This window comes from Cyclopterus lumpus, chromosome 4, assembly GCF_009769545.1.
Source record: "Cyclopterus lumpus isolate fCycLum1 chromosome 4, fCycLum1.pri, whole genome shotgun sequence".
Taxonomy (NCBI): domain Eukaryota; kingdom Metazoa; phylum Chordata; class Actinopteri; order Perciformes; family Cyclopteridae; genus Cyclopterus; species Cyclopterus lumpus.
Window position 1 is genome coordinate 6,361,556 of NC_046969.1, and position 12,108 is coordinate 6,373,663.

General features: G+C 37.6%; 1 protein-coding gene across 1 annotated transcript; it reads right to left on the minus strand.

The window, feature by feature from the left end:
• Window positions 1-269: 269 nt before the first annotated feature.
• LOC117729351 (keratin-associated protein 4-12) lies at window positions 270-11,602 on the minus strand (the record flags this gene model as incomplete). The annotated part of the gene is made up of 3 exons (XM_034530340.1): window positions 11,482-11,602; window positions 790-1,021; window positions 270-363 (listed from the first exon to the last, which is right to left on the minus strand). Coding segments are annotated over exons 1-3 (447 nt in total), but the record flags the coding sequence as incomplete, so codon positions are not given.
• Between the last annotated feature and the right edge of the window lie 506 nt (window positions 11,603-12,108).

Here is a 12,108-nt window from a genome sequence, read left to right on the forward strand (position 1 = left end):
GTTGTACAGCACATTGTTGTACAGCACATTGTTGTACAGCACATTGTTGTACAGCATATTGTACAGCACGTTGTTGTACAGCACGTTGTTGTACAGCACGTTGTTGTACAGCACATTGTTGTACAGCACATTGTTGTACAGCATATTGTACAGCACGTTGTTGTACAGCACGTTGTTGTACAGCACGTTGTTGTACAGCACATTGTACAGCACATTGTTGTACAGCACATTGTTGTACAGCACATTGTACAGCACGTTGTTGTACAGCACGTTGTTGTACAGCACGTTGTTGTACAGCACATTGTACAGCACGTTGTTGTACAGCACATTGTTGTACAGCACATTGTTGTACAGCACATTGTACTGCACGTTGTTGTACAGCACGTTGTTGTACAGCACGTTGTTGTACAGCACATTGTTGTACAGCACATTGTATAGTACGTTGTTGTACAGCACATTGTACAGCACATTGTTGTACAGCACATTGTACTGCACGTTGTTGTACAGCACGTTGTTGTACAGCACATTGTACAGCACATTGTTGTACAGCACATTGTACAGCACGTTGTTGTACAGCACGTTGTACAGCACATTGTACAGCACGTTGTTGTACAGCACATTGTTGTACAGCACATTGTTGTACAGCACATTGTATAGCACGTTGTTGTACAGCACGTTGTTGTACAGCACGTTGTTGTACAGCACATTGTTGTACAGCACATTGTACTGCACGGTGTTGTACAGCACGTTGTTGTACAGCACATTGTACAGCACATTGTTGTACAGCACATTGTACAGCACGTTGTTGTACAGCACGTTGTTGTACAGCACGTTGTTGTACAGCACGTTGTTGTACAGCACGTTGTACAGCACGTTGTTGTACAGCACGTTGTTGTACAACACGTTGTTGTACAGCACGTTGTTGTACAGCACGTTGTTGTACAGCACGTTGTACAGCACGTTGTTGTACAGCACGTTGTTGTACAGCACGTTGTTGTACAAAAATTATAAATGTCTTTTCCTATTCATTCGGTATAGCAAGTTAGTCACAAATTCTTAGGCAATATGTATTTAATGACATTGATTCATGTATTGTGAATAAACGTATATAGTATATGATGAGAGTAAGTTTTTGTATTTGGTTGCATCTTTTTAGAATGATAAACTACCTCAAATAAAAATACAAACTGTGCTGAGTTTCCTCCTGTCTCAACCCCCGTATTTTCTGTTTCATATTTAATTTTAAATACATTTTTTACCTTATTATTGCAAACTAATTGCTAATGTGAGAAACACATTGTTATTAGAAAACATCCATCTTTTAGAGGGCATTTACAGACAAAAGAATTGTGTATCAGGGTTAGGTTTATTTCAGGTGTGTAGCTGCAACAGGTTTATTTCCTAATGACTAGAGAATGGTAATCATTCCCACGTAAACATGTTTTAATAATAACTTTTGTTCAGAAATAACAAAGGAGAAATATATTATGTGTATTGGTTTTGAACGTATTTAGAAAACTGAAAATCCTTCACAATAAAAATAAAAGAGTAAATCATAATAAAGAAATTAGAAATGCTCCGTTATTATCTCATGAATAGCAGTTTTCAGTTGAATGTTCTGAGGTCAGACTAAGCCAGATCCTTTTTAATATCTCTATTAGTTATACATATTTATGGAAAAAACATGCCTAAACATGATTAATATAGTTGAAAGACAGATCTGCTCACCAAATAGCTCTCGTAAAATTGATTTTAATGTGTAACATTTACACTCAGCTAGATAATTCTTTGATCCAGAACTCATCCTAAAGCGCACTGGGATTTTTAAAATAATTTCTTATGAGACAAGATTAATACCAACCATAATTTATGTTGTACACCTCTGTCTTTCAAATATGTAAACTGGTATGTACATGTACATTCAATAGACGTTGGTGTAAGATATGTATTCTAAGAGGATGATGATGATGATGATCTCTTCCTAACTTAAAGTAAGGAGGTTTGGGGTAATATAAGCAAATCAATACAACATGATACAACAATACAGTTTGACATTTTGTTGTAAACCTATGATGCTTAATTTTAGATTTGTGTGGAAGAGGTTATGATTCTACTCAGGTAATTTGAGTCCATAATTCTTTCATTTTCCATCAGGCCGAGTACATTAAAATAGGGGTGATTTTAATTTCCAGCAAAAATGTGAACATTCAAAGTTTTGTAAGGGAAGTATTTATTGCAGGGCAATTATAGCAAATTGTTCCAGTTCATTGATAGTTTGCTGGGACTATGTTTGGACATCCAGTTTTCAAGCTCTTCATGACACCATTTGCTGTTATACACATTGCCCATTGTTGTACCTGTACGCTACAAAATGATGTTCCCAGTTTTTTTCACATTTCAATTTCTTTGTAGATTTTACGTTAACAATGCGGTTTACTTGTATGGGAATTTAATCTTTTAGGAGACCAGGCTGCCTCGGTTAAATGATACACTAATATAATGTATATAACCCAATACATTGATGCTCTGACTTTATACAAAGAAATGTATGATTTAAGAATTGGTATGCATACTAGGATGCATTGAACTCAAGTTGAAACCGTCCCCCATTCAGAAATTGTTGCCTTCCTAAACAGAAGTGACATGATGCATATGTTGATGTCTTCTCTGTGGTCTAAGCATCTTATTAAGTTACCTGGAATAGCACTCGACTACACTACTCTGTTTTGTTTTGTGCGTGCTGTGAATTGAAGTTGCTGTCCCTCAAAAGTTCTCACATATTTTTTGCGCGCTGAGAAACATATATCTCTAAATACATCATGAGATATAATTGATTAACTGGTTGAGTTCAGTGAGCGCAAAGCCAAGACAGAGAGAGCACGCCAGATGCGCACGAAGCACAGGGACCCATCTTAGATTGCATTCTTCTTTTTCCTCTCCATCCAGTCACATTTACTTTGTGCCTTTGTGCCTTAAGTCTAATTGAAGCTCAAAAGCGAGAGGATGAGATTGAATTGCAGATTGAATTGCATCCCAAGGTCATTTGAGCATCGGAGAGATACACAACTGCAATAGAACGGCTGCCTTTGGCCACTGTCGGTGCAAAGTGTCCTCTCAAAAGCAATTATAAAATCCACTAACACAATGTTTATTATTTCCCAGTGTATTTCACTGTGTTATTGACCATGTGTTATTTAAATTAGAAGCTTGAATGCTATTTATCTGCTTTATACTGTGTCTCAGTGCATGGAGAAGTATATGACTTCCTGTAATTTCTGATATAAATACATGTCTTTACACCTCAAAGAACATCACACATGGATTACCGGCGCATTATTGTTCATCAAATAACAGCAATATGTTCACTCTCTTTTGATATCATGAGGACCTCTACAGATGCAATTGCCAGCCCAGTGTTGTATATTTGTTCTGGGTACCACGGAGACCGCAAGATGTATTTAAAGTCCTGCCAGTATGGCAGTAGACTGTTGTTTCATTTCTGTATTTAAAATAAAACAGCTAATATCAGGCTCTTAACAAAGAGGTTATTATGCTAGTATTCAAATAGGTCAGACCTGCTACTTTTATTTTCAAGTTCCTTTCTCCTATGAATTAAATATGACTGATTTGCAAATGTAATTACATTTTGACAAATATAAAAACTGATGATGAATATATCTCCACGGTTCCACTTTCCACTCTTGCAATACAGTATTCTCTTGCAGCAAGTGTGATTCAACTCGTTAAAAAGGCCTTTTAAAATCTATCTTGAGAATCAGCTTCACACTAGGAGTGATGGGGTCTTACAGGAACACACGATCTTCTTCCAAAGTTAGAACACTGTTTTGGGTATTTCACATCAGAAATTGAGTTTTAAGTAATGACTAATGTATGTTTCTTATATGTTTTTATATATTTATAAATATATAAATAAATATTAATGTTAGAGCTTAATATATATACATATATATACACATATACATACATATATACATATACATATACACATATATACATATACACATATATATATATACACATATATATATATATACATACATTATATATACATTATACATATACATACATTATAGCATCTATCGTACATTTAATGTATGATAGTCAGAGAGGTTAGATGAGTTATGTCAGTCATGGAAACATTCATGACTGTTTATTTATTCATTAATGAAAATAAAACATTTGACAAATTATAACATCAATGTGTTAATGAAACACACCTATACACAAATCACACACTGGCACATTTGGGGATCAGAGCATATTGGTTCCAATTTCCCTGCATCTATCAGAAAGAAAAATTTCTACTCACTCATTTCTTTACCACATAGGCTTCAAACTGACTGCCTTTATTGTGGCATTGGTGGAACCATGTTTCATTAAATAGGATATATTTATATATTTAAAGACTTTTAGAAAAGTGCTGTACAAAAGGGTGCACATGCATTGATCTCACCTTTCAACCCTTTTATTAACAAAGAGATTTAACCGGATTTCTTTAGATTGCTTCCATATGTGAACCTTCTTCTGTTCTCTACTGTCCTCTGTACCTGTTAGGGGGGTGTTAACATGTGGTCTGGCTGACTCAAACCCGCTTAAGTAGTCTGATGATTCACGGAAACACCCTTTTGTACTTTAATGAGTGTAGATAACATTCAAGCATAGATATGTGTACATTTATGCACTCAAAATCATGCTGCTTTTGACATAATCCAATTGAAATTGTGGCCAAACATGGTATGTGTTCTTAGTGTCAGTTGGCTTTAGTGTTTCAAAAGGCCGAAGCACAGACTGAGCTGAATACCTAGTGATAACAAAAATGAGGACACTTTTCACATGAAAACATCGATCCCACCCTACAAATTGATTTCAGCCAGGTTGAATGTTTATATAAAAAATGATATATAATATAAGATATATAGCATGGTACAATTCCCCACGATCGCTAAGGAGCAATCACAGCAGCTCGTCTCAACCCCTTTAAAAGCAGCAGACAGTTGCTAATGAGCCAGGGGGGAGGGGGGGGGGGGGGGGGGGGGGGGGAGAGAGAGGCTGCTGCTGAATAGGAAACAGTTCCTGTGAGGCACAAATATGCAGCACCTCAATAGATTTGCTTCTGAGGGGAGATGATGCCAATTCCGTAGCTAAGTTTACTGATGAAAGTTACTAGAACAGCGTTTTAACTGGTTGTGAAACAATCTGATGCCCTCGATGACGCACAGACGTAAGCAAGACCACCGACGAGAAGATTGACGATATCTATAGAGTTATTCTTAATGTTTGTTATCCGTGTCACAGAGTCCCATTCTGACAAAAATAATGCAGGTTTACCAGAAGCTCTTTCAGCTCAGACTGCGTTCTCAGACCCAGATCCGACTTTGCTTACAGCTGCACACAGTAATGCCTTCATTGCATATGTTATGAGAAATGTCTTTTTGAAATGTGTTTTTCCTCAAAGAAATAATCTCCTGAGCTCACGGCAGGGCCTGTATTTGAAATAGTTTCACTGTATATGCTGATTCTATGTTTTGCTGTGAAGAAGGTCTTGTGTACTTATTTTGCTAAATCTTGTTGCCGTTTTGGGAGATTAAACTAATAAATGGATCTGCTGCAGTTCTTTGAACTGTGCATAATTAAATAGCCCTTCCCTCAAATTAGAGAGTGCAGATGGAACACACGTCATTCCTGCTGATGTATGAGTGCGACGAACTAAAAGGAATAATACGTCCTACTAAGCCGTGGATGACTGATCAATTGTAAGATTTTTATTAAACTCAATACAGATCCGTAATCATATTGAACATCATATCTTAATATGCATTGAAATATTAGATTCATGTAAGTCAAAGTGAAAAGAATCAACAGAAATGAAGGGGCTTTTCAGAGGTTGCGGTTTGCACCTGAAACAGCTTGTTGCTGGTCTAAGCAGGTGGAAATGAAAAGCAGAAACAAGTACTAAAATTGCATTGGTAATCATTTTCAGGAATGATAATAACAGTGATACAGATGAGGCTCATTATGGCTGGTGAGCTGATCAGCATTAAAGAGGGTGTACTGACTCTGATTTAAGAGAGAAGCAGACATCATATAATTAGGCATTTTTTATAACGATAAAATAGGACATCAATCTCAACTTAAAGATCCCATTGAAAATTGTCGTGGACAATCTGTAACAATAATCTTGACATTTGGACATGTAAAGGTATAAAACTTAGAGTACTGAAGCAATGATAGTCTATCTAGAATCTCTGTATATTCCTCTTTAATTTCAGCCAAACTGTAAAATCAACCAACTGTGGTGATCCTTATCCAAAAATACGAGCCCAAAATACCTAAATACATATTTAATAAACAAACAGCTGGAAAAAGTGCTTGAAATGAAAACTTTACAATACCTTAAATCCGCCTCCTGCACAGCATGTTAAACGGAAATAGTCTCAATCTGGCTTTCCATCTCGTCTAGATTATTGCAACTCTCTCTATACCTGCATCAATCAGTAATCAATATCGCGACTCAAGCTTGTTCAAAATGCTGCAGCTGGCATTTTAACTGGCTAAGATGTTACAGATTGTTTTCAAAGGACAGAAAGGCCTAACTTCTAGCTATATTACTGACCTTTTAATTCTTTATGAGTCGGAGCCTTGCCCCGGCTTAAGAATAAAAGGTGACTGCACTTTCTCTAACAAACATAAAAAAGTGTTCTGTTTCATTGATCACGAATGGCGTTGGACAATTTTGATCACACAATCTGCATATATTGTGAGACGACGTTTCAAAATATCACAATGGACCATCCTCCCTGACGGAACATGTAAATGCATGCAACATTTAAAAAAAAGAAAAGTTGTCAATGCAATATTATGTTCATACTCATATTGTTGTACATTATTATTCATTCATTTCCATTTGCAGAGTATTCATTCAGTGCCTTCTCTATCATGCCAGGAATAACACCCTGATGTTGAAATAATGAGTACTTTTGATTTTTAATTTAAAAGTACTGTAACTATGACGACACACCACACAGGAGTTTGGAAGCCGGAGGAAAAGTCTCAGCTCATATCCAGCAGCTAACATGCTCCCCAGTCCATGGGGCGATCCCAGATCCGGAGATTAACCCTGAAATATTCTAATTAATCTTGGGTCATGCTTTGAACTATGATATAGCAGTAAACAAGTAATCTTTTTTTTTAAATCATTATTATGGTTAATATTTTCATTATTACCTTAAGCACAGTTAACAGTAAGACATGGCTATCATTTAAACAATGTATGTGTTTCAAATATGACTGATTGCCTTTTTGTTTCACTTTATTCATGAATCCAACATTGGGTCGGATCAGATCACAATAATACTACGTCAGAGTCATTAGATTCAAACGGCAGCGTCAAGGTCAGAAGTACCTTCATTATTAAAGAAACAGAAAATAACAAGGAAACGCATCGCCAATAACACGGCCTTGATCAGCTAGTAACAATTTGTTTATGAAAAATAGGCATAGTAAAAATAACTTAGCGGGAATGGCTTAATAAACTCGATAATCCACCAACAAATTGAGTGTGATGTTAGTCATTTACCACTTTTTTTTCTCCTTTCCATTTAGAAGGTAAAAACCCCAACAGTGTTGAAGCAAATTTAAATAAAGCGATGTCTGCATATATGTATAAATGTACTGTATATATATGATATATATTTCTTTCTTTCTTTTTGATAAATCAACGTCTCAGTACAAACATGTAAATAGCCCGTATCTAAAGCATGAGGTTCTAAAAGTTGTGAAATGTACTAATGCCATAACTAACTGCCTTTCAGCAAGCTGAGACTAGAGGGTGCAAAGAAACACGACTGTTCTTGATCGAAACTGTTTGGGCCTCATGGACAACTGAGCAACTGTTAGGGATGAAAGGATCTTCAACATCGGTGGAAAAAAAAACACTGACCCGGCTTTCACACTGTGGGTGTTTCTCACTGTCAAGGAAGGAGCCTTCAATGGCTGAACTTCAAGGACGCTACAACATGAAATCCCACCAAAGGACTGTTGCAATGTTGAGGATCCTTGGAATTCTACAGAAGACCTTCGTTCAGAGGCTTTTGAAGGACACGTGTGCATCTTCCACCCTCCCCAAAACACCAACAATCCTTGGCACAATTCATGTCCCCCAAATATATTACAGGGGTGGAGGGGATATGTTAGGAAGCTCTGTTATGAATAAATACGGGGCTAAAAAAATTCCAATACAGTTGCTGAATCTTTACTAAAATATATAAGACAATATTTTAAGAGTTTGTTAGAACTTTGTAACGCAGCTCCTTCATTGAGCTATTAAAAGAACCGAGGCCAGCAAAGGCAGAGAGAGAACGAGCGTGGAAGACTTGACTCGACTTATGGATGTACGACAACCAAACTACAATGGGTGATTGTTCAAAGTGGAAGGACTATAGGCTAACTGAGAAGGTTTTCATGAGTTTCATTTTGTTTCTTTTGAGTTTGAATGTAGTTACAATCGGAATGGTAAAATTACTGAATTTTTCATTGGAGTCTGGTAGGTTTGAGGAGAGCATAACAGCTTTATCGGTTAGCATCTATCGTGGTGAGTGAGGGGTTTATGTCACCCAAGGCAGAGTATTTGATTGAGCTTATCAAGACATTTTTTATTGTTTTTTATTATATTCCTGTCAAATTTGAAGGAAATGTGTTTTACAATGGGAAAGACAAACAATGCTGTCAAAGAAGTCTGAGAGCCTTGAGGAGAACATATTGTATGTTTGTCAACGTTTATAAATAATAATTGTAAAAATCCCAATTTTAATGTATTTACATATTAATTGGCCTACATGTTTAGAATCTGTGTATCCTGATCGACAAAATCAATATTTCTACTAGAAATTGTAATTATTCCAAATAAATTAAAGGAACCGACATGGAAGAACTCGTCCTCTCATGATTCTGTCCTCCCTCGGCCACAATTCTCATGCTGCTCTTATATCGTGCTGGTGCGCTCTCACAGGTTTACTTGCAGTTGTGTTCTCTCCTCAACTATATGTTCCATATTACCTCAGTATAAGATCCACAATAGTGAGCACAGTCGGAGCAAATGTATCCTTAGCTGGCAACGGTTTGGTGTCCAATACAATTCCACAGTTAATTCTGAACCTCCAGACAGATGTGCAAGTGTAATTGAGGTTCAAGCTCTTTCATGCCACCCAGATTTCCTGTTTGGTTGAAGTGCTGATTAAAGTGGAACTGAAGCAGCTTTATCCCCGGACTCCAATAAGCTTCCCATCACTGGCCAAGCAGCGACTTCACACTTGTTTATGGGGAGAGCAGATGAGGAAGATTCTACTTTTTGAAAAAGTTTGGTCCGCATGTGATTGTGTGATTTGTGCGATCTCGGCCTGGCATTCACGAACAGAGTAATTGGAAAAGAAGAAGAGTAAAAATGGCTACACTATTCATACGTATGTGAATGTCAATTGAATTGAAGCTGAAAGTTGGGCCCGTGTACTTTTTCCCTTCTTCTGTGTACAGTAATAATTCATAATTCTTACGACTCATGGTCTCCTGCAGCTGACATGGGCTGCATTGATCACGTATCTTTGGCTAGTTCCTTGAATAACAACATGGACAATGTGTGTCTTCTGCTCAGTAATGCGTGTCCTGTCTGGGAACAAAACAAATTACTCAGTGTTAACAATCCTGGTTGGTCGCTAAAGGCCTGCACACTCATATAATGTAGAGGTAATTTAATATACAATGGATAGTAAATTAAAGGTTAGAGATGTTTCATTTTTAATACATTGTAGTCTCTAGATTCAAGAATTAACCTCATGACCTTGATCATTACAATTAAAATGATAATTGGAATGGATTGCTTGCACTTATTCATTCAAACGCATCTAAATATTTCTTCTGTTACCTTGTGTACAGCAGAGACAAAACGCTTACCGGTAAATGTATTTACAGTAAAGAACCTAAACAGACAAGTAAGAGATGTCTTCATATTAATCTTCTAAAAGAAGTTTTCAGAAAAGCTGCTGAATGCTGTTGAAATTCAGTGTTTCAATAATTGCTTGAAGTGGGTATTTCAGTTTAGACGTATCAAGGTTCATATTGTGACAGCAATGATTACAAATGGGTATTTCAATTAAATTCAAATGGATAAAATAAATGAGTTAAACCCCTCCGCCATTTTGTTATCCCAAAGCAGTGCTTAAAACATTGTGGGCACTGAAGGAGTCTCGGATATTCATGGTTCGCCATCTGTGCCTTTTACATGCTAATTGTCTGGGAGAAAGAGTCTGTATGGCTGAGAGGAAACCTGAGCCATTTATAAATGGATATAATTATCAAGAAGGTGCTGCACTGCAAAAATCTCTGTCCCTTCTACACAAGCATGCACGTTGCCTTTCGTAGCTACATCTCATATGCAATAACTCCTGTGACGCATACACCAAAATGGCTGACCTGTCGATTAATCATCAGCATAGAAAACAAACGGCAGGACCTCAGGGACTGCGATGTTATAGATACCATACCCTATAAATCTAACAGGGAACTATAACTGGGGGCACTGAGGTGAGGGAAAGCACAATGATAAATGCTGAAGTCTGTAGTCATCTCTTCTCATAAACACTGTGGTGGGCTAAATTAATTGTAGCTAAGAACATTTAAAAAAAAAAGGGAAATAACCAAAAGAGTCATTATGGAGGCTTACTGAAGGACTGTGAGACAGATAAAGACAACATGGACTATCCTTTAAAACAATATACCATGAGGAAGAATCTACACTGCAGAAATAGTTAATTTAAAGCAGACATCAATGTCACAAAACTCTCATATTGCTTGAACTAGTCTTGTTACCAGCTCAGCCAAATATGTTTCATGACCCCAATTGCCTAACTATTCGCTGAAGTCCTGCAACCTTTCAATCCGTCCTCATCCTATTATTACATCACAAGAAAGAGACCAACGCTCAACAGATGAAACTCTCTTTACTGCGTCTCCATCAACCATTTGTCAGAATTCTGTTGTTAGTAGACATGTGTGTCGCTGCAACTTGTGCCAGACATCAAGCCAGGCCTGTCTTTGATCCGACAGCCTGTCACATTGCATTCAGGTCTGGTATAGAGGAAATGGAAGTGTCCCGCAAGGCATGTTTCCTGACGGTACAGCAGGGAAAAGCTACTTGCTGCTGCTCTTTGATGAATCCCACCAAGGTAAGGCTGGGCTCTATGGTTGACTGCAGCACAACGAAGGCACTTCTTGCAATCGCAGGCGTTTCGTTTCACGAGACAAAAAAAAAAGAAAGTTCAAAAAGTGCTGTTGAGTAAGTTTTAGACGGGTTTGTTTCCTGGCGGGGGCAGAAGGAGTGCTTGGGCATGTGTGTAGCGGAGACAAAAGTGAGGTGATGAACTGAAAGTGCAACCCCTAGTGAATGTCACACGTTTATAATGAACATACTGGGCTTGGTTTCTCCATTCTTCTTGCTGGTGTGAAACAACAACACATTTTCCGTTAGAAGGTCTCTGTTGGGCAAGTAAGTGGTATAGAGGTGAGAATCCCTGTTGCTGCAGACAACCATCTTACACTTTCCCTTTCAGGCTCTTTGATTTACCCCAGCGGTGCACCCCACTCGTTCTGACGTAGAACTACAGATGACACATAATGTACAGTGCTAATCAGTATATGCCTGATGGGTCAGGTTAGCTTCATAACTTTCTTGCTCTTAGTCGCTGAGGGAAAAGAAACCATTGTGAGTTCATATTTTCTAACTTGGGAAGGCCAGTACGTGATGTTCTTGGAGTTCAACTAAGCTTCTCCAAGGTGCCGCTGCTTTATTCCTTTTAATGATTTTGTGTCTTGCAGTTAACAGTCATGCCAGAACCAACAAATGTAATACAATCAAATCGATAAAATAGCATACGAAGAAGAAGAAGAAGAAGAAGAAGACAACAGCAGGAACCTGTTACACTTATCTTCAAACTCTTGAACTTTGACAACTTTTCTTCTCAATTCCAGAATACCTAATCAGGGGGTCATTCAATAGCACTCATGAAATGCCAACCTACTTGAGGGCACCTAAGAACT